Source organism: Carassius carassius, chromosome 31, assembly GCF_963082965.1.
Source record: "Carassius carassius chromosome 31, fCarCar2.1, whole genome shotgun sequence".
Lineage (NCBI taxonomy): Eukaryota > Metazoa > Chordata > Actinopteri > Cypriniformes > Cyprinidae > Carassius > Carassius carassius.
This window is the reverse complement of record NC_081785.1, coordinates 5,873,506-5,901,432: the sequence shown is the minus strand read 5'-3', so window position 1 is coordinate 5,901,432 and position 27,927 is coordinate 5,873,506. Positions and strand designations below refer to the sequence as shown.

At 36.6% G+C, this 27,927-nt stretch overlaps 1 protein-coding gene across 3 annotated transcripts; it reads right to left on the bottom strand.

Annotated features, from left to right (window-relative positions):
* On the bottom strand, positions 1-27,859 carry LOC132111423 (calmin-like). Of its 3 annotated transcripts, XM_059518696.1 has the most exons (14): positions 27,427-27,859; positions 13,530-13,591; positions 12,193-12,288; positions 12,021-12,104; positions 11,832-11,924; positions 11,315-11,508; positions 11,008-11,201; positions 7,442-7,524; positions 6,197-7,355; positions 5,364-6,163; positions 3,178-3,341; positions 2,692-2,770; positions 1,930-1,988; positions 1-372 (listed from the first exon to the last, which is right to left on the bottom strand). In XM_059518696.1, exons 1-14 carry the CDS (start codon positions 27,509-27,511, stop codon positions 216-218), a joined length of 3,309 nt encoding a protein of 1,102 aa, XP_059374679.1. In that variant the 5' UTR covers positions 27,512-27,859; the 3' UTR covers positions 1-215. The 3 variants fall into 3 exon arrangements, with proteins under 3 accessions (XP_059374679.1, XP_059374678.1, XP_059374680.1); XM_059518695.1 differs by having other exon boundaries at positions 5,364-7,355; XM_059518697.1 differs by lacking the exon at positions 12,021-12,104 and having other exon boundaries at positions 5,364-7,355.
* Positions 27,860-27,927: the final 68 nt, after the last annotated feature.

The following is a 27,927-nucleotide window of genomic DNA, read 5'->3' as shown; positions in this document are numbered from 1 at the left end:
TTCATGTTAAAGGGATAGTTCACTGAAAAATACTCAAACAAATAAATACATTCTGTCATCATTTACTCACCCTCATGTATGTTCCACTGAACCTAAAAGGAAATCTTTATCAGAATGTCTGTACCTTAATTTTCAGGTGAATTATTCCTTAACTAGAAGGACGTGATCAGAGTTGTAGGTGTGAGCATTCATTGTCTTGTGTGTTAATATTGCATTCACTCATCTATGTTGAAGAGGAGTTTAGGAAGTGTTCTTGGGTCAATCTGAGGCAGGACAAGAAGGCAGTACACAAATAGCCAAGCAGCCAAAAGGATGTAGACAAGGTCATACAAGGTTGTGCTTTCCGAGCTTGCAGCAATCTTGCTCTTCGAGCTGTAATAAAACGAAAGAGTGCACAAAGTATTATTCAAGTCAAATTTATTTTTACAGCTAGCAGATTAGAATTTCCCCCTTGTGCTTTAAATAAACTTTTAGTTCACACAAAAATTAAAACTTGTTTAACATTTACCAAAATCCATTTACCAGTTATCCAAAATGTAGACGAGTTTGTTTCTCCATCAGAATAAATGTAGCATTACATCACTTGCTCACAAGCGCAGTGAATGGGTGCCGTCAATATTAGAGATAAAGAGTTGATAAAAACATCACAATAATCCACAAGTGATCCACACGACCCAGATTCTGACTAAAATACAAGTCCTTTATCTATAATATTACTTTCTGCAGGGAAAAAGTCTGAATCAAGAGAGAAATATGCACAAGCGGAAAACAGTAAAAAATAAAAATAAAAAAAAACCCAGCAAAAACAGTTCTAAACAAATGTATGTATGACTTTGGAGGAAGCATTATTATGGATTATTGACACATGTTGGTCGGAAACAAAATTGTAAAGTTAAAACATCTTAATGCTAGATCTTAAAAACACTCAGCTTTTTACTTCACAAGACATTTAATGATGGACTGGAGTCATTAGGGTTACTTGTGGATTATTGTGATGTTTTTCAGCTGTTTGGACTCTCATTCTGACGGCACCCATTCACTGCAGAAGATCCACTGTGTGCACATTATGTAATGCTAAATTTCTCCAAATCGGTTCTGATGAAGAAACAAACTCATCTAAATCTCTGGCCTGAGGGTGAGTACATTTTCATCATATTTTCATTTCTGGGTGAACTATTCCTTTAAGTACCCTATGAGTTTTTTGGCTTTTAGTCTGTGTCTATTAGCTTTTAATTTATATGCTAGTGCCCTGCTAAAAGTTGACTTAATTAATCTTCAGCTGATATACACATTTAAAATGTACACAGTCTTTCTCTTCCAGGAAAACAAACCAAAAATATTGATGAATCATCTTGCACTGTGGTTTCAATAAAAAATGTCAACATTGGGAGAAGCGCTTGTTATGTGACTTTTAAAAATGAAACTTTTCAAGTCAAGTAAAAGTCATGTAAAATTACTGTGCAAAAAAAATTTCAGAGTGTACAGTATATCACATTGTGCTTCCGTCTTTCTTAAATTACTGTTGCTGTAAATGGTTTACTCAGTTACAATAGTTCACTGCAAGACTGCCAGTGACAACATAATGCATCTTACATTTGAGGATTACAGGTACAAAGATGACACCCAGTCTGAACAATTCAAACACACAAAAAAAGGTCTACTAAAACAGGGATAGAAGTGTTTGCCAAAGCAAGTTTTAATGCCCTCAAGTGCACCGAGTCATTTAAAACTACAACTGCTACACTGCATGAGGTTAGGGTGGAAATTGGGATTGACTGTTTCTGTAAGATAAGATAGTAACAATAATACCACACCACAGGCTGAATAACGGATACAAGTATTTGTATTGCATTACAACATTTTGTTTTAGAACTTAGTAAAAGATTAGGGTTTATTTAATCTTCAATACGAACATGTAGTTTTAGTTACCTTTTATTTATGATGGTACTGTGCTCTTTGCTGCCGTCTAAGGCCTTCCCATTTTGTCCCTAGTAAAAAGAAAACATCAGACTGGTGAAATCAAAGAACATGTAAATGTACATGTGGACACCTACACTGCAAGCTGAGATAGTTATACACAGCATCGTTTAACAGTTTGAATTCAGTGAGATTTAATAAAATGTTTTTGAAAGAAGTCTCTTATGTGCACCAAGGCTGCATTTATGTAATCAAAAATACAGTAAAACTGAAATATTATTACAATTTAAAATAACTGTTTTATATTTTTTATATTACAGAAACATTTCTTCGTATTATCCATGTTGAAAACAGTTAATATTTTTGTGGAAACTATGATTTTTTTTTCAGGACACTGATGAATTGAAAGTTCTAAGAACAGCAAAATGTTACAAAAATATTATTTCTGTAACATTATAAATATTTTATTGTCTCTTTTATTCAATTAAATGTATCCTGGCTGAATAAAAATATTACTTTCTTTTAAAAAAAATATAAACAATACTTATATATCGTTAACAAGGCTGTAAGATTTGAGGGGACAAACAGGAACAATGAAAAATTGTTTAGCAAATTGCAATGTGGTTTCTAGGGTTTTCCGGGCCTTATTTACTGGCAAAAGTCAAAAGAGCCTATCCACGAGTCTTTATAATATTCTTGTCCCTAGATACAGCTTGAATCTTTTAAAGTCTATGCATTTTATTGTCATTAACAATACCTCTTGTATTAACAGACCTTTGATTCAGTGATGTCAATGACCTTTCTCAAGTGTATAGTAGTCAAAGGTTGGCACGCATCCGTCACAGCTCCTTCCCTTTTAAGAGAATGACAAATTTGTTATGGCTGATGAAACACGTCTCATATGCCTCACTGAACTTTAAGAAACCATATATGGAGCTAAGTTACAATTAAGCTAATTAATTCATGACAGATATAATCTAGGCCAAAAAAGTACATTTCATGACTGCAATCAGCTCTAAGGGAAAACACATTTTTACATTAACACACCATGCTGTAAGATCGAAAACGTTTGCATCATTCATCTAGAATGGATATGACTTGTTCACCAACCACCAAAGTTTTCAAATTAAACATTAAGTACATTTAAGGCAATTTGCAATGGATCTAAGAGGCTTATGAAGTCACGTCCTTCAGAAAACAGAATGCTCCGCTGTGGCACGGGCTGAGTATCTGTAGCAGACTCTATTAATAGAGCCGTACCTCAGAGCCCCAGTGTTTTCTCTGGCACCAGCGCTGGTCAGGTCGTCATATGTCTTAATGAGCTCACAATGCTCAGCTGGTGAATCAGGCTCCACTGCGCCCCATTCTCCTGGGTGCCTGTCAAACGGGCTTTGCTCCTGGATATGCACGGATCCCGCTCTCTCCTAGATGGGCACATGTAGAATAGAGTGAATCTTTAATGCAAGACTTAAGTTCGATATCCAAAATACAGGCCCAAGATATTGAAAATACACTTTTGTAATTCATCAACTGTGATGACTTCAAGAACTTGAAGTACTAAAAGGCAAAATTATTTATATTTTACTAAGCAATTTTGCTTAATTTGATCAAAAGTGATGGTAAGACATTTATAATGTCACAGATTTCTATAAATTCAAATAAATGTTTTTTATTTTTACTTTCTATTCATCAAAAAAAAAAAAAAAACCCTGAAAAATGTATCACGGTTTCCATAACCATTTCATTTACACCAAATAAAGGGGAAGTCGTGGCCTAATGGTTAGAGAGTCGGACTTCCAATCGAAAGGTTGTGAGTTTGAGTCCCGGGCCGGCAGGAATTATGGGTGGGGGGAGTGCATGTACAGTTCTCTCTCCGCCTTCAATACCACGACTTAGGTGCCCTTGAGCAAGGCATCGAACCCCCAACTGCTCTCCGGGCGCCGCAGCATAAATGGCTGCCCACTGCTCCGGGTGTGTGTTCACAGTGTGTGTGTGTGTGTTCACTGCTCTGTGTGTGTGCACTTCGGATGGGTTAAATGCAGAGCACAAATTCTGAGTATGGGTCACCATACTTGGCTGAATGTCACGTCACTATAAGCATATAAAATGATTTCTGAAGGATCATGTGACACTCAAGACAAAATAATGGCTGCTAAAGATTCAGTTTTTCCATCATAAGAATAAACTAGATTTTAGAATAAATTAAATTAGAACAGAGTTATTTTAAATTGTAATAATATTTCACCACAAAACATTATTTTACAGTGTTTTTGATTAAATAAAAATAAAGCAAAAACAAGCAAAAAAACTTACCAATCCCTTTTTAAAGTTAGTATAGTATAGACAGTGATAGTTTATATGAACTATGAACAATATATACCATTTATATTCAATATATATAAGAATTTCAACCACTATCGTTTTTTATTTTGGCTTTTCTCCCATTTATTAAAAAAGGTGAGTTGGAGAAAAAGGAGAGAGAATAGAGAAATTCCATGAACCAGACTTAAAGGGTTAGTTCACCCAAAAATGAAAATTATGTCATAAATGACTCACCCTCATGTCGTTCCAAACCCGTGAGACCTCCATTTATCTTCGGAACACAGTTTAAGATATTTTAGATTTAGTCCGAGAGCTTTCTGTCCCTCCATTGAAAATGTATGTACGGTTTACTGTCCATGTCCAGAAAGGTAATAAAAACATCTTCAAAGTAGTCCATGTGACATCAGAGGGTCAGTTAGAAAATCTTGAAGCATCGAAAATACATTTTGGTCCAAAAAGAAAAAAAAAGTACTTTATTCACCATTGTCTTCTCTTCCGGGTCTGTTGTGAGCGCGAGGACCATGGAGGGACAGAAAGCTCTCGGACTAAATCTAAAATATCTTAAACTGTTTTCTGAAGATGAACTGAGGTCTAACAGGTTTGGAACGACATGAGGGTGAGTCATTAATGACATAATTTTCATTTTTGGGTGAACTAACCCTTTAATCTAACACTACCTATATGAGCACCACAGCTCAATATGTACAGTAAGAGCATGTGTGGCTCCAAGAAAGCCACTCAAAGCACTGGAACTGAACCCAATTTTATGTTAACCTTCAAGTTATGTGAATGAACTGAACTTGTCTTTCATAGTTCGTCTCAACTATCAATCTTTAATTGGGAATCAAAAGGATGCTAGAGAGGAGAATGAATACATTATTAGTTCTTTTGGCTCTGAATATTTGGTCTATACTCAAAGGACTCGATAGCAACTGTAACAGATCATTAAAGCAAGAGATCACTCTGAGTAATGTGCTCAAGTGAACTACATTTGGAAAAGGAGGTTGTTACCCTGTGAAAGAGCTCATATTATGCAGATACCACTGCTTCTGTTTGTAGGTCAGTCTGTGCATTAAACTGTGCCTTGTTTTCTAGGCCAAAGGAAAGTGAGAATGAAAAATAACCTTTCTCGACTTAAATCCCTTGCTACGGTCTTCTGAAGCTTCTTCGGTGTCCGTATCTGATTCAGTAATTGAGCGCTTGGGAGGTGCTGGCTGAAGCGGAGTCATGCTGAGGGACAGACGTAGCTCTGCGGGACGTCTTTCAGGGTAACCACGGACCCCAATAATAATCTTTGAGTCCTCAAAGGTGCTTTCCTCTTCATTTGGTATTTCAGCGCTGGACACTTCTGGATGCTGTCTGTGCTGGCTTTGGGACGGTCTAGAGTTGTTTTCCCCATCATGGCTGTTGGCATCAGAAAGAGGCTCCACAAAGGCCTCAATGACTGAATTCAGAACACTAGAGTGGGAGTCCACTACTGATACAGGTCTGTTATCCTTGGCCCCTCCAGGCACCGTATTGTCTGAAACCTGAGCCTGGCTTTCACCAGTTGTATTGTGAGAAGATTCCATCCTCCTTGAGTCGTCTGACCCACTTTCCAAGTCACTATTACCTATAATAAGCAGATCTTCATGAATACATTTACTCTCTCTTGACTCATTCTTGAGATCACTTACAGTTCCAGTTAATTCATTGTTCTTTTCCATTGGATTGTCCTCAAAGATTACACCTGCTTCTGATTCACTGAAATGTCTTGAGTCTGAATTACAGTCATTCTCAATTAAGTTTAAATGGGATGGACTCTCGTCACCCTGTTCGCTTGATTCAGCCGAGCATTTCACCACTGGTCCTCCACACATATAACACACTGGATCTTCATCAGGAACATCAACTTCTTTTTGGCTCCAATTCAAGATAGGTTCTTCTGGCTCCTCAAATGCCACGTCCCTCAGCTCACTTTCCAAGACAGCTTCTTGTTCCCCATCATGGAGGTCACTGTTCTCGTTGGTTTCAGAATGACTATTCAGAAGGTTTTTGCTTGGTTCCTCTGTTGGTTCTTCAGCCAGATCAGCACACAGTATAATATCCTCCTCACTTCCTGATATAGAAACCCTCTCGTACTGTAGAACTGGACATTCATTGTCATCCTCAAATATGAAAGGCTTCTCCTCAGGTCCATCCGTCAATTCGATAGTGTCCCTCTGCATGGCTTCTTTATTGAAAGACTCAACATTGTCCTGAAAAGGTTCGGATACCTGAACTCTACTCACTTCTTCATCACCAGTGGAAGTGAGAAGACTCTCATCCTCAGGTTGAGCTGACATGGCTTCCTTATTATCCTGAAAGTATCCTGAGTCACTTTCCAAACACGAAGAATCTTCAGATGATGGCTTGACTTGTTCCTGGTGTTCCAAAGGATTGGTTTCGGTTTGTTCTAAACATTCTGCATCTGATTTATTCCTCATGTCGTCACTGGGCAAATGATTAGCAGATTGTTCTTCTTTAAGATCTAAGATGTATTTGTAAGCATTGTCCTCTTCAGATTGCACAGTGGATTTGGCATGTAAACAATCCATGGAGCTCAGGGAATAGTTGCCCTCATCTATGAAAAGCTCACAGTCCAAATGATTCTCCGGTGTGCTCTCTGGTGAACATGGTGATCCTAATTCTGAGGTCACTTCAACAGTACCAGCAGTACTGCTCTCGTTTATTGGATCCTCATTGATCTGGTGAGGGTTAGTAGTCTCGCTAAGTATCTCACTCCACGAGTCTGGCGAGTTGACAGAGGAATCCGAGAACGAAGGTTGTGTAGAGCTAGTTGTGGACGCGTCTGCGTTCAAGTCCAAGAGTGGCTTGTCATTTGCAGGACTGGGACTTGAACCGACCGATGACTCTTCACTCGTCCAAGGTCTGTCCACAGGGCTGCGTGAAAAAACTGGGGAAGTGATCGGCTCACGATCTTCAGACACTGAGGAGATGAAGATCTTGGGTGGCGGCTGAACCACGTCTTTTTTGACCATATAAGACTCCCGTTTCCTCTGTACACCATTCCGAACAGGAGGTTCGTTCATTCGAGCGCTGGCTTTGTTTCGCTCCAGAATATCTGACGTGTCATCCTAGAGAAAACAAAGCACATTAAGTTAAGATGTACAAGACTTACGGTATATTGATGTGATGTTGTAATTCACTGAAATATTCCTACCTCTTCGATTCCAGGAAAGTGCTCCAAAAACTGCGACACATAGGTCATTATGGACTGTTCATCAGGAGGATTCAGCATCACATCTGAAAAATCATATAAAAATCATTTTTAGTTCAACTGTGCAAATGCATTTCAATAGCTAAACAAAACAAAGCTATGGCAAATGGAAAGTAGCCAAGATATATTTTGTTGCATAATACAGTGGCCCCAAAAGAATTTGGACACTTCAGCCTCACTTGAATATTATTTTTATTTCTATATTCATATTTTTATATTATATAACCAATATATATCAATATCAAACCAAGTGCTATTTATTTTACATTTAAATGTATTCATTCAGCAGACACTTTGCAAACACTATTCAAAGCAACAAGCAAATGAACACCATTATACGTTTTTTATTATAAGAGCCAATATTTGCTGTACACAATGCAGAGTTACAGAACTCAAGCGACAGCAGAAGTGCAATTTATAAAATAAAATAAAAATTGATATTTTATATTACTGGTGTGCAATGCGGTTTGAGATATGTTTTCTCATGTTTGATGGGTGTGAAAAAAAAAGTTAGCCCAATCAGCAGCAACATGTATATAAACCATGCAGTATTAAAGAGACAGCTTGCACAATGTAATTAACATCAAAAATAAATTCACAAGAGCAAGTATATTGTTTGCACATGTTTAATTACATTAAAGGCAAAATATCTGAAATAATAAGAGCACATGTATAGATCTGGAACTTCTTTAAGTTTGTCTAAATATCATTTAGTAATTGCAATGTCTTCTTGTCCATATTCTATCCTTAGGAAGGTGTGCTAGAAACTGATTAATAATGTAACATAAAAATACTATACATATTTATATATTTTGCTATTTTATTGTGGAGTGACACTTTCATAAACTTTTCTTTAGTCCTCTGATTATATAATGGTAAATATTACAATAACATAGCACAACAACAGTGATCATTAATATTTATAAGCCTAATATTTACAATAAAAATAACAAGGTCATATACAACCCGAATTCCGGAAAAGTTGGGACGTTTTTTAAATTTTAATAAAATGAAAACTAAAAGACTTTCAAATCACATGAGCCAATATTTTATTCACAATAGAACATAGATAACATAGCAAATGTTTAAACTGAGAAAGTTTACAATTTTATGCACAAAATGAGCTCATTTCAATTTGGATTTCTGCTACAGGTCTCAAAATAGTTGGGACGGGGCATGTTTACCATGGTGTAGCATCTCCTTTTCTTTTCAAAACAGTTTGAAGACGTCTGGGCATTGAGGCTATGAGTTGCTGGAGTTTTGCTGTTGGAATTTGGTCCCATTCTTGCCTTATATAGATTTCCAGCTGCTGAAGAGTTCGTGGTCATCTTTGACGTATTTTTCGTTTAATGATGCGCCAAATGTTCTCTATAGGTGAAAGATCTGGACTGCAGGCAGGCCAGGTTAGCACCCGGACTCTTCTACGACGAAGCCATGCTGTTGTTATAGCTGCAGTATGTGGTTTTGCATTGTCCTGCTGAAATAAACAAGGCCTTCCCTGAAATAGATGTTGTTTGGAGGGAAGCATATGTTGCTCTAAAACCTTTATATACCTTTCAGCATTCACAGAGCCTTCCAAAACATGCAAGCTGCCCATACCGTATGCACTTATGCACCCCCATACCATCAGAGATACTGGCTTTTGAACTGAACGCTGATAACATGCTGGAAGGTCTCCCTCCTCTTTAGCCTGGAGGACACGGCGTCCGTGATTTCCAACAAGAATGTCAAATTTGGACTCGTCTGACCATAAAACACTATTCCACTTTGAAATAGTCCATTTTAAATGAGCCTTGGCCCACAGGACACGACGGCGCTTCTGGACCATGTTCACATATGGCTTCCTTTTTGCATGATAGAGCTTTAGTTGGCATCTGCTGATGGCACGGCGGATTGTGTTTACCGACAGTGGTTTCTGAAAGTATTCCTGGGCCCATTTAGTAATGTCATTGACACAATCATGCCGATGAGTGATGCAGTGTCGTCTGAGAGCCCGAAGACCACGGGCATCCAATAAAGGTCTCCGGCCTTGTCCCTTACGCACAGAGATTTCTCCAGTTTCTCTGAATCTTTTGATGAAGTTATGCACTGTAGATGATGAGATTTGCAAAGCCTTTGCAATTTGACGTTGAGGAACATTGTTTTTAAAGTTTTCCACAATTTTTTTACGCAGTCTTTCACAGATTGGAGAGCCTCTGCCCATCTTTACTTCTGAGAGACTCTGCTTCTCTAAGATAAAGCTTGTATAGCTAATCATGTTACAGACCTGATATCAATTAACTTAATTAATCACTTGATGTTCTCCCAGCTGAATCTTTTCAAAACTGCTTGCTTTTTTAGCCATTTGTTGCCCCCGTGCCAACTTTTTTGAGACCTGTAGCAGGCATTAAATTTTAAATGAGCTAATTAAGTGGATAAAAGTGTAAAATTTCTCAGTTTAAACATTTGCTACGTTATCTATGTTCTATTGTGAATAAAATATTGGCTCATGTGATTTGAAATTCCTTTAGTTTTCATTTTATTAAAATTTAAAAAACGTCCCAACTTTTCCGGAATTCGGGTTGTAGATCATAACACAGTCCCGGAGGTAAGAGGTGGATTAACCTGAAATATTTTGTCTTTCCATCCTGAAATGCGAGGTAAATGTTGGATCACAATAATTAGGAACCACAGTTTCCACAAATCCTTCTCTTGATTGGGTTGTTCTGTTTTATTCTGGATGACAAGGGCAGTGACTGTAACATCGAATGGATTTTGCATTATTAAAAAAGTATTTATACCGATTTCATCAGGCTCCAAAAATCTTCAAAAAGAATACATAAAATGGCCTTCTCATCTTAGTTGCAACTCGTCATCAGAACAGGTTGTTCAACGCACCACAATTTCCATTTATAAAACGATTTGCACCATTTTGTCAGGGCTGAACGCAGCCATGGTTTTTGGTCTGCTTTGTGATTGGTTCATTGGTTGTCTTAGTCATGTGTTACAATTATTTGATTAATTTTAAAATACAATAATTATGTTTTAAAGAAAGAGAACACAAACTGAAATAAATTTAGGATCAATAAAGCTTTTATTTTTTAAGAAATGACTACGTTTATGCAGCAAGGATGCATTAAATTGATTACAAAATAATAGTAAAGATATTAATAATGTTACAAAAGATTTCTATAAATTTGATTTTCTACTCATTAAAATATCCCCCAAAAATATACTGATCAAACAATCCTAAAAAAAAGAATTCCTTCTTTCAAAAAGAAACATATCATAACAATCCCAATTGGTACAGGAATAAAGAATAAACTGAAGTTTACTAAATATTACCTTGAGATCAGCTGGTTAAAAGGTATTATAAAATATATTTATCTAGTTTATGTATTTAGTTTGGAGAAAAGTTCTAGCATCTTTTGTTTGCCGATGCTACTTTGTTCCAAACACATCTGTAAATTTTTATGTGTGATTTCATTGTTTTGAGGCCACTGTAAATCATTCAACACTTTGATATTTACCCTCAGGTTCTAGGAGTCTTGGGATGCCAAGACTGTAGTGTGCTGTTCTGAAGGCTTCCTCAATGTTCTCTCTTGGCGTTCGGAGCAGAGCCCTCCTCATATCCACCAAACTAGTGTCAATGGACTTAATCACAGCAAGGAAAGCCAGACCGCTAGTCCAGCTCTTTCCAAAGTCCTGCACAGCAACTCCATATCTGGAAGAACAAAGCATCAAACGATTCTTTAAACCAACAACAGTTCCTAAATCTAGCTAGTCCTAATTGAAAAATTTAATATAAATCCCAGTGGTCGCTAAAATCTCTCTTACTTTCTAGTACGTCTCTGGACCAATTGCAGGAGGGTCTTGATCACCCTTCCATGACCTCTTGCAGCAATGGTGGGCTTTCTCTCATCTGAAGGCGAGCTGGAGTGGGAAGTGTCTGAATCTGAGCTGGTGGGTATGGATGACAGGCTGGACGAGGAAGGGAACTGACTCTTAATGTTCCCTGTGAGTTCCTTGATCTGTAATACAAACAGGTCATTACTGAAAAAAAGATGATGAGCATTTACTCAGTTGCTCTGTTTCTAGACACGATTAGTGCACATTTGGACACTAATCCAATATTTTGTGATTCCCAAGATTTTCAGAAAGTGCATATTCAATCGTTGGTCCAATTAGACATCACTGTTACGTGATTTACGTCTTTTAGAAAAGACTCTTAAGTGCTGTATAACTACTCACTGTAAAACTATTTACCCCACTAAAGCCAATTAAATGTGATCTAATTCAAATTCAAAAGCATCAAAATGAAGAAACATGCAGGTAGAAAACAAGATTACGCTACCTGGAAAAACAGTATGATGTTCCAGATAAGTCCAAGAACTATGGATGGATTGCCATCTGCGACATCTGCTGCATCGATGCTGACTAATTTCACCTACAACCAGTAACAGATGCATCACACTTTCAGGAAAAGCATTCAGGGTGTTTTATTTGCTTTTTGTGAAGGTGTGTGGCCTCAAACCATACTTACGTTTCTTTCTTCCAGAAATGTCAATACTTTGGCGATGTTATTGAGCCTAAAAATACGATGTGAGGATGGCTTAAAGCCATGCAGCTAGAAGGTCAAAGGTCAGAATTTTCTTAGTCATTCATGGAACAGATGAAGTAATATGACTCAGAAAATCTACTGAAAAGATTCTCACCAATTTGCATCCTGAGAGTTCTTCAAGTAGAGCCATCAGAACCTTCCCATCCTGGATATCACGAAACAGATCCTGCACCTCCAGACGAGGGTTGCACTGCACAGCAAAAAACACATGCAGTGTATGTACATGTGTATGTATATATTGAGAAAAATCCCACTCTTCTTCAATAATAACATTTCTCGGAAGAATAAAAAGGATATGATGGGACAACAGTGGAACTGGAGGGTTAAGGGTGAAATTTTCCACCAAAACAGAACAGACAAAGTGTAATTGTTCAATAGTGGGTCGAAGTTTTGAGAAAAAGCCAAACTTGGGGTCACAGAATAGAGTGACATTGTGTATGAAAACAAAGGATTCATCACTGAGTGTTTTCAGTCAGTATTATGAGACTCTGAAGAATGGCAGCACTACAATCTATAAGCTGTCTACATCACAAGAAGACCAGCGGAGGGCTGGCAGAGAAAATAAAAGAGCAGGCTTAAACGAGTCACCCTACTGTTGTGTTCAAATATGTGTGTGTGTGTGTGTGTGTCTGGTAACTAATAAAAGGAGGAGAAGAAATCTGAGAGTAAAAGTTGTAAAAGGGAGCTTCAGAGGGTAAAATAAAGATATTTTAACATAATGTGTTTATTAATGCAAGTAAAAATAAATAAACTTATGAAGTATCCTAGATTAATTTGTAAAAAAAAAAAAGGTAAGCTATTTTATATATATACACACATACACATATACAATATACTAATATATATATATATATATATATATATATATATATATACATACACAAACACACACAAACGTATAATATTTAACATGCATATGTATAGGACATGTAAAGTATTTAATATGTATAATTTAACAAAATTGAAAATTTATTTTATAATGAACAATATATATAAATCAAATGTTTTTGTGACAATTATGTACATTTTCTTCTATTATACTTCGTTTTAATACTCAATTTTGTTGTAATTAACTTTTTGTTAATACAATTGTATTTTGCTCCAATTTTATAAAAAAATAATAATAATAATACAGTAATACATTTAAACCACTATCTCCCCTACACACCAATTCTTCACTGCTGATATTTCTTCCTACAATTTAGGTTAATGTTTCTACTCATGCATAATTAATGCTAAGAAATTACTATTTCAATTTCCTTCATTAATAATTCAGCAGAGAGACAGAGGTATACATTTCCTGTTTGTAGTAGGCTACATGTTACAAGCACAAAGAAGGCTTGACCTGTGCACCACGAGGAAAATCTGAACATCTGAAGTCTATAAACTCCTTCTACTAGGTTCATGGGATCCAAATGAATTCTTACTGACCTTCTCGAGATGTAGATTCATCCATCTGGTGAATGTTCTCTTCTGCACCACCTCCCTCTCAACTGGAAGAGAAACAAAAAACACAGCATCACGTCAGCGGAGGTAAATGATGCACACAGATGAAACGGCAAGAAGTAGCTTCACCTAAAACAGCAGCTCCATGTCATTAATCACATGTAGCCTGAAACAATCGCTCACTTGTGAGCACGCCATTGCAACAAAAGCCAAACAGAACATGAACATTACAGTCAATGTGGAATGACCAGTGCCCATAAACCGCAAACCTGAGCTGTTTTATTTAATGAGCAGCCAACAGCAACTTGTGCTTATCTTTGCATTATTACACTAATAGAACATCATTAGACACTTGTAGAAACATCATTAAAACCCAAATGCTGTAAGTGTACTGCTGACATGAAGAATAAACATTAAACATATTGTGCAAAGCAAAACTATGATTAGGCTAGTAAAAAAAAAACTACCACAATTGTGCTCTTGAGGAGCAATGCACTTTAGCCCGGCAAGTATATCAAGTACACAATAAATCAGTGAAGGCATTATAATATGCACACTCACACACAATTATACTTATGCACACTCACACACAATTATACTTAATATGCTCACAACATCAAGAAAATTATCTCGGAAAAAGAGAACGTACGGTCACCCTATTTTCTGTCATAAATATGGTACCAAGTGGTGGCTATTACTTTATGTTTGGGAGGAAAGGACACATGTTACTTTGTATCTTGTGCACACTCTTCAAAATAAAAGACATCTGGTCTAGGAAGATGGTGGCGGTCGGGGAGACTCCCATGAGACTGTGCTTGATTATATGATCCGTCAGGCAGAGCGATTACACCATCTACCTCATGATGAATGGTTTCTTCTCAAGTTTTCTCTTCCTTTGTGGCAGCTTGGATTCTATAGGTGTACACGGGAAGATCCTGATGGGGATATCACTGGAGATTGGAGACATGGCTTTCCTCAAAACATAAAGAGGCTCCATTTGCTAGAATCAATAACTGGTCCAAATGCCATGATGGAATAATGACCGAAAAGTCTAACAGGAAGTCTAGGCATATTGCCACATACATACAGAACTCAACAGCACAATAGTGCACATTCAGAGAGTGGCCAAGTCGAAACCATTTTTTTTGTGACAACGTGTAATAACACCATAAATACCTCACAGTAGAGTGCTTTCTTAATAGAAATGATTTTGGCAGATAATTCATTATTCAGAACCCAAGCCAGTGTTTGGATAAGTGACCCCTATAAAATGTCTCCTTAAATTCAGCTATTGCTAAATTGCGTCAACAAAAATTCTTTATTTTACATGTTTATCTACGTTTTCCATGTGACTTCATATCCGTCTTCTATATTGACTAAAAACATGGGGGCTACCGAATTCAAATACACAGGCCTAATGTAATGTTTAATGAAACAACACAGTGTTTTGTCATTTCCTGGCTTCCAAGAACTGGTTCTTTCTGGTCGGTCCTAATAAACAGTTAATTCTTGCAAAGGATTCTGGTTACTATTGGCTACTCTTGCATTACCAGATCCAGCATGACTAACAGTTTCGATCACCTACAGTGCTTAAGCTGTTTTGTCAAGCCCAAAAACAAATGGAGTCTTTTCACAATAATATGTTAATGCAATTATGTACATGTGCATCATCTGAACATGTTTTAGTGTTTATTTATGTACCAAATCGTGAATCAATAATTGCTAAATGGTTTAAATTAAATTATTGCTGCACTACTAGGGCTGGGCGATATTATCGATTCTGCGATATAAATCGATATTTTTTTTCCAAAGAAAGTATAAATTATGTTTAGCCGCAAGTATCGATACATACGTCCCATTCAAATCCCCCGTGTTTACCCCCATTCGCGTTGCAGGAAGAGCGATTTGGTCAGCCAGCCGCTATCAGATATATCAGAAGGCGATACACTTTTGTGTTCTACATAAAATCATACAAAAGATATGAAACTAGATAATGACTTTGATGTTCGGTGAAGCAATATCAATTTTACGAAACTGCAAAAGCAATCCCTTTGTAGAAATCACAAGGAACATTAACACGACGGCCTTCATTTCTTTTTTCTTGCCAAAGGAGCTATCAAGCATTTCAGGCCAGGGGCCCCAGCCAAGAACACAGGCCTCTCCAGTCTCTTTCTGCACAGACCGTGTCTGTTTAATGAGGGGGCCATCTTCCAGCTCCAAAGAGCCAGCACTCATAAACACAAAAGGCCACTGCCTGGTTGTGCGGGACAGCTTTGAGTACTCAAGAGTGACAGACGGGCCTGAACTCTGGCTATCTGGGGGTTCAACATGAGCAAAGCTGTGACTTTTCATGAAAATATCTTTGTTAGCACAGCTATTTTGTTTTGCTGTGACCAGCAGTTCTGTTTGTGATTCTGTTCATATAACAAATGTAGAGCTGAAACAACGAATCGATTTAATCGATTAAAATCGATTATTAAAATAGTTGTCAACTAATTTAGTCATCGATTCGTTGCTAAATAACTTTTATTTGCCGTAAGCGGCACATTTCGCGCATATTTCAAATCTGTGGTGACCAAAGTGTGGCAGTAATGAGCCACCGGAGGTTTTACTCAGCCAGTACAGCAGGAGAAGTAGCGAATAGCCAATAGCTGGCCTCGTTTTATGTCACGTGCTTCCCGAACAGCGTCTCTGCAGCATTCAGCGTGATGTGGGAGAACTTTACTTTGAGCCTTTAAAAAAGAAGAGTAACCTGTAAACTCTGCACTACTGCACTGTTTAAGGGTACGTTCACATATCGCGTCTTTTGCGCGCTCAAGTTCGTTATTTCCAACACCGCACCGCATCGAGTTAAAAACATTTAAACTTTTCAGAATGCGGCAAGCGCACCGCGGGTCATGTGACAAGAACTAACCAATCAGCTTCATCCTTTCCCATAACAACGTTAAAAGCTCAGTCAAGATGAAAGGAACAGCTGATCATAGTTGTATATGGATTTCCATTTTGAAATAAATTTAGTAGCAGAGCTACTGCAAGCGATGTTTTGAGCATCAAATCCATTTATCCTTTGCTGAAATTTCCGCGTCTTCAAGGAGAGAGCACGTCATGGTTGCTTAGCAAAGGCAGACGCCTCAGGGGCGCTTCTGCCCGAGCGCTTTGGAAAGAAGGAGAAAGCGGCGCGCCTAGCGTTTTCCACGCGTTTTTAGGCGCGATTTGTGAACGGCCCCTAAGACTTTCATTTGTGCAGATTCTCCAGTACAATGTTGTTTGCAAATGTTTAGTCGTAAAAGCTGAGAACATTGCTTTTTAACAGTTAACATTTAAAGCTTTACAAACATGTTCTGTGATCAGTTTGTCGTTTACCAGTTCAAAATTCAGTCTTGCAGCCTAATTATGACTGAATAAGAGAGGTAAATGTTTAAAGATATTTGAAATGCACTTTTTTTCTAAGTATTCACCGCTCTTTTTCACACAGCAGGTTTGTTGTGTGTGTCCAATTTTTTTTTCTGGACAACCTTCTGATGGATTTTACTTTAAATTGTGAGTTCCATTCAGGTTTCATGCCATTAGCACTTTATTCGAAGGATTGTTTACAATTTCACAGCATAAGCTATAAAGCTGTTTCCCAGTAAGTAATAAAATACAATGCACTGCAATTTTATTCTGTTTTATCCTTATTCTTCGTGAAAATATGTTCTGAAAGATTCCTTAATAAGCTTTGTTTGGGATGTTCAACTACTTTAGGAGCTCTAAGGACTGCCATGGTGAAAACATTATTTGAAATCTCCTTGTGAAATTTGCTAGAGTATGGGTCAGTGTTCTGATTGCAGAAGAGTTCAACAAAAGGATTACTAACACATAATAAAACAACTCCAGGTATATTTTTGATGAGGATATGACAGTGCAAAATGGTTAAAATCTCTTAAAAAATCTATGCGGAAGGATAAAGACCATTTATGAATAATTTACTTGGGGAAAAAATGGAATAAACTAAAATATAAGTACATAAACTGATTAATCGATTAATCGTAAAAATAATCGACAGATTAATCGATTATCAAAATAATCGTTAGTTGCAGCCCTAAACAAATGTATGACCACAGCTGATTTAATCTTTGATTGACTGAATATTCCATCAGATATTAAAAGAAGCTGCTCTTTATTTTTCAGCAATTATCATTACTGTAGCAGCAATTTTTAGTGTTAAAAAATTAAATCAAAAAAGTAGTTATTTGCATTATGGTAATTACAGCCCAACCGATATATAGTTTAGTCGATATTATTGGCCAATATCAGCCTGTCGCCCGATATATCGGTACCAGTGAATTTGCCACAGATTTTTTTACAGAACATATAATGCAGATTAAATGCTTCTGAATTGTTTTATTACTTAGTTTGTCCAGCAGAGCACGCTCCATTGTTTGCTATTGGCGAGTGTAGTGTAGGGATGCACAGATGATCTTAAACTTCACCCGAGTCTGCTGCTTCAAATTATCAGCCCGCCACTCACCCGCACATATATTTGATCGTCACATTGCAATGTTTCTACTTCTTAGTTTTCCATGTTGATATAATGAATGGATGGTTCATTTTTAACAGCAGATTCAGTGACGTCAGAGACTAGAGCTGATCTGTGCATCATGGCACGCGTCTGTGGCACTATAAAGCCTTACGGCCCCCGGAGCTGATCGCAGCCGCTCAGTTGATGCTGGTGTTTATACCGGCCACACCGCGGCCCAGAACTCATGCTAATCACATCGGTCATATCACATCGCATGGTGTGACAAAATAAAATATAATTATTTAGCATTTTGTTGCGCTGGAATCGGATGGAATCGCAGAATCCAGTCATAAAACAGAATTTACTGTATAACGCAGAATTTCATAACATTTTTCTTATTTTTGATGTTTGTGATTGTGAATATAAAACTACAAAAAGACGATTTAAATTTGAATGTTTTGCATGTTCATGGATATTGTTAAATTGTTAAATACCCTGCCTCCACTACTTAGGCCTATGTTTGTCACATCATTATAACGGTTTGATCACCACATTTGAGTTATCATTGCAAAAAAAAGGTTTTATGTACTGTATATATATTCGGTTTATGCAGGCTATATACTGTATACTATATAAAGTACCAGTCAAAGGTTTGGACACACGAATGGGAAGTGTGTCCAAACTTTTGACTATACTGTACTATAATATAGCCTGAACATAAAGGATAGCGTCCGATATATTGGTATAAGCCTTTTTTTACTCCCTAATATCGGTATCAGCACTGGCCCCCCCAAAAAAACATATCGGTCTAGCTCTAATGATAATGTCTAATGATTTTTGCATTGTGACATTATTTTCATGACAATTAAGAACATATTGGTTTGTTCTTAACTGTCAAGAAAATAATGTCATAATGCAACAAATTAATTCAAAAACATTTTTCTTTGTGCAAAAATTCCATATTTCTTTTTTTTAATTTTGTGGAGAATTGTGACCAAAATGTATCAAATTAACAAGCAAAAAATTAAGTAAATGTGTTTTTTCCATAGGAATGCATTTTTCAGCACTTCAGGATGGAGGTTCTCTATGCGCTGTGAAAACACAAAATTAATCATAATGAAATCATTAATGAATAAACTGACTAATCAATAATGAAACAGTCATTTTCATTATCGTATTTTACAAACTATTTAATCATTTAGTTGTCATAATCATTTAACTGTAATTAATGTTCTTGAATTATGTCAAGGGCTGAGTAAATTTATAACAAGACGGCTTGAGAAATATACTATGAGTTTTTTTTCATATGCTAAGTATAGCTGATTTGCAATAATTTTGCAAGCAAAATTAACAAAGCAAACTCTGCTCTATTTTCAGTTCCCAATGAACATGTTCCCACATATCTCTTAATATTACATGACATTTTTATTTTGCCCAAAGTATACATTTTGAGATCCACAGAAGTTCACTTCATAGGACAAGTTGCTTTATGTTACAATGATTGTACATTCTCTTCAAAATAGCAGTTCACAGTAAATCGGTCCATGAAAACAATGCTTTGTCCAAATAGAACAACACAATTTTTCTCTGTGGGAAAACCTTGTCTCTGATATATAATTATCTCTCAAAATGCTCAGATTTGATATAAATATTTTGAGAATCAAATGCAAGCAATTCAGATAAAGTAACTAACAAAATCACTGGTTTCAGTGATCAGATTCATTATCGTTCAGGACTCTTTACTTCCAGTCTGTCTTCACCTGATAAATCCACAGAGACTCAGAATCATGCGACTCTTATTTGCTTAACATGCAAAGAATGGGTTTGGCAAGTGAGATTCTCCAGCAGAAAACCAACCATTCTTGCATTTAGGAGACATTGTGAATTTTAAACAGGAACATTTCCCATATATGGTACGAGAGGGGCTACACGAAAGAAGGTCTTTTTAAATGTATTTAGGGCTTTTCATATACAAGTTATATTGTATATGTTTTCCTTGGTCTAAATAATAGAGTTTTTGCATTGTAACATTCTTAATTAAAACAGATTGTTCTCCCAAATTTTCATTAAAATGCTCATAAAACAAGTGTTTCTCATTAGAAAACATTATTGTCATTAGACTATCTTTACTTATCTTTACTTAGTAGCAATTTATTTAATGTAAAACAATAAATAAATAAATGGTTTTGTGAGATTCTCCCATAAAAATCTAATGGGAATTGAAATATGAAGCATTTCACATCATGAAAGAAGTGAACACTGAAGCATTCACATGCTTAAAAAATGGGATTAAATGTCACAATTATATTTGTTTCAGAGGGACCGAGTGGAAATGGCACTTTTCAAACATCAAACGAATCGTACATCTGTCCCTAGACTGGGAATGAGGTTACTAATCAGGCTGTTCCCAACTCTAAAACCCAACTCTACTTGACACCAAGAAACTCTTATGCAAGAGCAATTAGAGCCTGATTCTCTCCCTAAGCAAGTTGCAGTGAACAATGTTAAACTGACCCAGAGCATTTATGCAACTCGTTGATGATCCAGCAATATTCTGTTTAAGAGAAAAGGATGGATGTGCTTTTCATGATGAACGATGCCATTCATTTATGTCCAAGACATTACACCTTTTGAATAAGACTTTTATCATCTTTCTATAATGACGACTGGCCAATCAGAAAATTAGGCTCTTTTAGACAAGAAGTCTACTTGAAAAAAACTGACAGAGCCAGCAAAGGTTTAACAACATTGATGCTATTCATCAATTCTGGGCTGTGTCAGCAGTCAGAAACACCTGCAACGAATAAAATAACTCTCCTGATGTTCTGATTGTTCTCATTACCTAAAACTGAAAAAAATAAAATGTTATAACAAAAAAAAATATATATATAGTTTGGCAACTATCAGAAGCAGCACAAAGGTGAGTTATAGAATACTGACAGTTTGTAGGATTTATAAGCCAATTTCATAATACACTATACAAATACATTGCTTTCTCATCCAAATCTCACCTACATAATGCTATTTAGCTGCTAAAATGTTCTTTAATGTTCATTGTAACTCATCTTTTTTATCATCTAAAAACCATCTAAGTATGTTCATTTAAGCTACATAATTGTAAATGTGATTCACGGATCACTAGCATCACTAATAAAATACACATTGCTTGCCAGGCCAATATTTCCATGACACAATCCATATGAAAGCCTAAACTGATGCAGATTATAACATCCCATAAGCAAAGCATGAATAAAGCAATCCCACAATTATCCATTTTGAGATTCGCCAGTAACTGTCTTGGAAACTATAGAGTTAACAAGGCTTACATAATTTCTCAGCTGCAGAGGTTTGTAGCACTCACCTGCATCCTTCTTACATGCAGCCTATCTCAGGCAGGCGAGTCGTTCAGGCATGCTGGAGAAAGTACTGCTAAATATAGATAATGGTACACCTAACAGTATTGCGGTCCTTCACTGATGATTCGGCTCTAGATGTCCAGAGACAAACAGAATCCCTAAAATCTAAAAAAAGAGGATTGTGGGAAATGGTAGTGATATTTCAAGGGGACTCCTCAAGTAACACAAAGAAAATATGGAACTATGTTTGAAGCTAAACAATAGGGAAAGCACTTTCGAAAAGAACAGAGAATGGTGCATTGTATTGTATGGATTGGATTCCAATCAGACAATACATATGAATGCTGGGTTTTGAAGGGTTAGTTGAGTTCTTCCAAAAATGAAAAGTCTGTCATCATTTACTCACCCTCAAGTCATTCCAAGCCTATACAACTTCCTTCTGTAGGACACTAAAAGGAGATATTTAGACAACAAATACTGAGTTAATGATGACAGAATTTTCCTTGTTGAGTGAACTATCCATTGAACCAATAAACATGCCACACAACAAGGATGGACTACTTAGATTTCATCATTTCAGCATGCTTCATGCATAAACAGGGAACAGAACCGGTGACTTTAAAGTGAGGCTAAAGTGAGTTATCAGTTGCTGCAGCTGCCTAAGGAAAATTACAGATGAAAACCAAAATAACAGAAAAGAAAGGGAGATAAAGTCCTGATTTCCAGATGTTTCTGCAAACTCATACCAAAGACTTCTACCCTACGGTCAACTCTTCTTGAAAAGCTTTCAAATATAGAACAGCGCTTTCCAAAAAAGAAGTGCCTGCCCTGCAAGTGTGCATGTGAAGCAGGAGAGGAGGGAGAACTTCAATAATTTCTCATTCAACACTTCATATGAAAAGCTGTCCTGCTTGACAACTCCAAAACGATTTCATCCAGAGAGAGCTGAGTATAGTCGCACTGATCTCTACTTTATTGCACTTTTTCTACCATAGCCCACACTGGCTTTGGTTCAACACTTCAGAACGCTTCAGCAGATGTGACTCTTGTACTGAATACTGCCATCAGCAGCAGCATTCTGCTTCATGGCAAGTGGTTTTGTTTTATCACAGTTTTAGAAGATTATTTATGATAAAAAGCACTTAAAAAAAAATCCAAACCCTGAATACAAACACATGCTTTCTTAGAAGCACACCGTTTGGTTTCAGTTTCATTATTTGCAAAATATAATGCCAATAATTAGGGATGCACCGGTTGACCGGCCATAAATTGGAACCGGACGGTTTTTGCTTAAAATACGCGATCGGCAATCGGCCGGTTTTTGGTCTTTTTTCGGACGATTTTTCCGGAAGTGCGCCCGCGTGCACAGACTGCATTGTAATCATTCGCCATCATGTCAGTTGTGTGGAATTATTTCGAAATCTGTGCGCAGGACACGTGCAGCCATTCAGAACTGGAAGTGCAGAGCTACATGTCTGAGGCACAGATAGCAGGAAGCGAACAGCCGACAGCAAAAAATAAGAGTCCCTTTCCTGTGCTCACTGAAGCTGTGCGAGTGTACTGTACCTGTCCGCGCCCCGCACAAGCGTAGACAATGCAGAGAATAAACTGAAATCCTTTTTTTTTGTAAAGTAGAACTTGAAAAGCCAGAAGTAAACGTCAGTTCTTTATAGGATGATTATTTTTATTTTACCTTAAAAATACATCGACTTAAAAATAACCTGCTGTACCATTCATCCAATTAAAAAAATTAGGGTAATGATTCAGATCTATATATTTTTGTTTATATATTTTTCATTGGCTCAAGTAAAAAAAAAATATACATGTGAATCAATACCCTATTTTTTTTTTTAATTAGATGAATGAAATACTTTGCATCTTTGTTTTATTCGCACCAACATTATCTGATTTTAACATTTTGGAATAATTTATTCATATAGCATACTTTTATTTAGTCTCACTGGTAAAGTTTAAAAACTAAAACAAATACTGAATGCTGATTAAGAAACCTCTTATTGAATGTGTGTTGATTGTGTTGTTTGGACTGTAGAACTATGCAGTTATTGCCTTTAATTTCACATGGTTACAGTTAATCTTTTCATTTAAGGCCCGTTCTATGTAGTTTCAACCCAATTCAATACAAAAGCTAAAGCCTGATGTCTGTACCATCTATGTTTGCATTGAATGTAGCCTGCTTTCACTTACTGTGCAGTTACTGCCATTAATTTCAGATGGTTATGGTTATTGTTTTCAATAGCCAAAAGCCAGTTTGGCCTATTGAATACCAAATAAACATCTTGTTTATGCATACTTTCCTTCTTTCTTGTTTGTTGCTTAAAGAAAAAACAAATCTGAAATCGGTATCGGAATCAGCCATGAAAAAGCATGATCGTGCATCCCTACCAATAATCATAACAGTAATCTATAAAAGCATATTTAGCATATCTGTTTGTATGTTGTACTTACATCTTTTTATACATATCTATTTAGTTTTAGATGTCCTATATTGTTGATAAAGACATCAACTAGTATAATAAAGGAAGAATATTTGTTTCACTTGCATATCACGATGAACAGATCTCAAAATAATCCTCTAGCAAAAACAGCAAATATCCTGCAATTATCAGCGCTAACTCTACTATCTGTATTAATGATGATAATTTCATCATTTCACAAGTTACCACCAAATAATGTATAAGCCACTGATATTTTGTGCACTTCTAATATGCAGAGGAGATAATACCATGAGGTAAGGAGCATGTAATACAGATATGGATTTTGCCTCCTTTTCAAAACAAACCTACGGCAGACATGCACTGAGATGAATCTGCATCCCAATTATCTGGAAAGCACTCAAAGGCCCGACTGTGGGAACAATGCACTGAAATTCCAGTGGTCCAATGCAGAGGGCATTGCTCTTTTAATGAAGAGAAGATGTTAATGTAATCTGCTTCCGGAATCTGTTTTCTGCAGTGCTTCTTTTATATTCTACAGTAATTTCTCTGCCACTAAGCCCTATACAGGCCACATTACAACCTAATCCTTATTGCAATGAACAGCACTAGGCCACAGGAGCAGAAGGGCTTCCATTCAGTCTGAAAGAATGTTCATTCTCTCCCCACTTGACATGTTTTTAGTCATGCAACCTGCAATACTTAACACATAAAACAGCCCTGAAATTCCAGCAGCCAACACTGAGCAGTGATTAACAGTGAACATTAAATTAACTGATGGCAAAGCTGAGAACATGCACAATCAGTGATGTGTAAAACTCCTGCTCATTAAATCAATTCTTTCCAGGGTAATGATTTATTCTTGTTTATGCGTCAAACACGCAGGCCAGATGCTGCTTTGCAGGTGAATACATGCAGACTATATTCAGATAACTGTTGCTTCCCTTCACTAAAAAGTTGTCTATGAAAATTAAAAAGAATGGTATTCCAGTGCCTCACTGGTACTGCATCTTGTCCATAACACAACAAACAAATTAGGTTTTTAACAGTTGTTCGAACTCTCAAAATTATAGGGTTATAACCATCAGCCTCAAGTTAATAATCATACAAAGTACTGAATAGAAGTGCACGTACGGCAAGCTGTTGTATCATTTATTCTTTAAAACTAACCAGTATCTATGTTATTTGTACTTATTGTATAAACTTATTTATTAATAGTAAATTACCCAGTAGCATCTAAAGCTTATGCTCAAATACTGACTAGTTGATTGTTTGCCTGAACATAAATTGACTAATATCTGTCTTAATTCAAAGTCAAATAGGTTTTGGCATATTAAAATAATAACAAGTCACCTCAAAAACTCAAAACTCATGGTCAGATGCTTAAAAAAATCTAAACATGTCAACTCTGTTGCATTGGCAATGGCCTCTGTTGCTGGTTTTACTGGAACTCACCAGCTGTCGTTGAAAATGAATGTAAATCTATGTCTATGTAAACAACCCAAAATTAAACTTACTTAAGAAAGAACTAACATAAACTAGTTAATCTCCCTGTTTCAATACAATGATGACCAATTCCTTTTATCTAAATACTGAACAGTTACTGAATATATTATGGAATTACATTTAGTTCAATAAAAATGAACGTAACTTTATAAAACTGAACGTAACTTTTTCAGAAACTATCAAACATATGCCATTACAAAAGAAGAAAAAATGAACTCAGTTGCACAAATGTAACAGGCTCTTCAAATATGCTTCATTTTTGTTAATGTTTTTCAAAGATTCGTTTTCGCTAATCGTGGATTCTGAAGATTTCGCTTTTGCTTTGCAGTTTTTCGTTTGGTGTTTTGACACAAACCTACGCATATTGAAAGCTCTCGTGGTGATTAAATCTGGTCTCTACCGCAAAAATTCTTTTTCACAGACAAAGTGAAAGAAATTTATTTTAAGCTCATACACAGGTACTACCCTGTAAAGAAGTTTATACAAAGATTTAAAGTGACATTGATCTTACATGCTCTTTTTGTTCGAGTTGAAACTGTACACTTATTTTGGTCATGTCACTACACTCAGAAACTTTGGGAAGACATTGATGTTTGTCAAGTGTATGATTTTGCCAGGCTTCTCAGTACATATGAAAAACATTATATTTGGGTATTACGACTCTGACCCCACAAATTAATAACGAAAATATCAGTTTTGTTATTAATTTAACATTTTTCCTAAACAAATTTCACATTCACAAATGCAAATTCTCCAACTGTAAACCTGTCTTCTCTGTTTTTCTAAAAGAAATGGAAAACTATTTGAATGTAATCTCAGTATCTACTAATAAGAAAGCTATAAGGACAGTTAGAATTTGCTCCGCCTTTGATCATGTGTAATTTTGTTTAGATTTTGGCCCTCTTTTCTTCAGTTCTATTTTATTCTTTATTGTTTTTTTTTTGTTTTTTTTGTGCTTGATATTTTGTGATGTATGTTTATACTTTTGTATGTTTTTGTTCTCTGCATTAATAAAAAAAGAAAAAGAAAAAAAAGCTCTCGCGGTGATTTGTATGCAATACGTCATGCATTGTATTACTAAATATGTAAATAATATTTGATCTTCGATCATCTCAGTCTGTAAAGATGAGCTCTCAGGAGACACGAAGCGTCGGCGTCTTCCTCCTCCGCTTGTCCTTCAAGGCAGCTTGAAGTAAGCTTGTGTTACTGAAGTAACCAATAACACCGATAGAAGTTTATCATGTTACAGTGTGCAACAGTTGTTGCGGGTAATTATTGTCATTCAGTAACACAAGCTTACTTCAAGCTGCCTTGAAGGACAAGAGCTCATCTTAACAGACTGAGACGATCGAAGGTCAAATATTATTTACATATATAGTAATACAAAGCACCGCGAGAGCTTTCCAATATGCGCACTGAGTGGCGTCTGTACTTCCCAGTCAGAGAGCACCTGTCCATCAAAAGCTCACTATCCAATCAGAGTAGATCACTGTTAACCCCGCCCCCACGAGAAGTTTGTGTCAAAACACCAAACGAAAAACTGCGAAGCAAAAGCGAAATCTGTGGCAATGCATTCAGAATCCACGATCAGCGAAAAACGAATCTTTGAAAAACATTAACAAAAAAGAAGCATATTTGAAGAGCCTGTTACATTTGTGCAACTGTGTTAATTTTTTTCATTTTCATTGTGTTTTTCTTCTTTTGTAATGGCATTTTTTTGATAGTTTCTGAAAAAGTTACGTTCAGTTTGATAAAGTTACGTTCATTTTTATTGAAGCAAATGTAATTCCATAATATATATGCTAGTCACTATTGGATAAATTATTGTTACTTAGAAAACAGGTACGAGTAAAAAAATAAAATAATGAACGCATGTTAAAATGGCTTGCCATCATGGAACACTAAAGCGCAACACTGTTATAGTGTGACGGGGTTTTTTATTTTATTTTTTTTATAGCGAAACCTGAATGGAGACATTGCATCGACTCCAGTTACTTCCTCTACAAATGTTATTGCTCATGAATATTTATCGTGTTTTACCCATCCCATGCCTCCAGCACTCTTACCTTGCAGATTCTGCACTCGGATGTCGCTGATCTGCCCGATCAATTCCTCCCGTTCAAACCAATCATCCCATTCGTGTCCCGCCATCTGTATCAAACAGAGAGTCGCTCGTTTTATAAAGCTCCCGTCCCGTGCTGTCGGTCGATTTCTCTCTCATAAAAAGTGCTCTATGTGTGGCCAGGCGGTGACCATGAGTGGAGTTCGTGGAGGTTTCAGAGGTCTAGATCCGAAGAGATGCTGGTGTTCGGCTCCCGCATTGCTCCAGTAAAGTTACTTTGATTCCTCGAGACGCACAGTAAAGTCTCCCCAGCGCAGCTTGGAGGAGGAAAATGAGAGGGATATGTGCGAGGAAAAACCACCTGGTTAATGTTTGCAGGATTCTCTGCACACCCACACTTACCTCCGATACTCTGAGGACGGGACTGTCTCTCTCTCGTTTGATTCGTGAACGAATCATTGATTTGAACTGACTCTTTTTAAATCGAATCGATTGGCAAACTCAG

Bases quoted from the DNA above. Each gene is read 5' to 3' on its own strand.
- LOC132111423 (XM_059518695.1), bottom strand. From the start codon at position 27,511: ATGGCGGGACACGAATGGGATGATTGGTTTGAACGGGAGGAATTGATC. The intron at 13,592-27,426 runs GTAAGAGTGCTG...TTTCTCTTCCAG, and splicing joins CCGAGTGCAGAATCTGCAAG to TTGAGAGGGAGGTGGTGCAG. The intron at 3,342-5,363 runs GTTATTTTTCAT...GTGCCCATCTAG, and splicing joins AGGGATTTAAGTCGAGAAAG to GAGAGAGCGGGATCCGTGCA.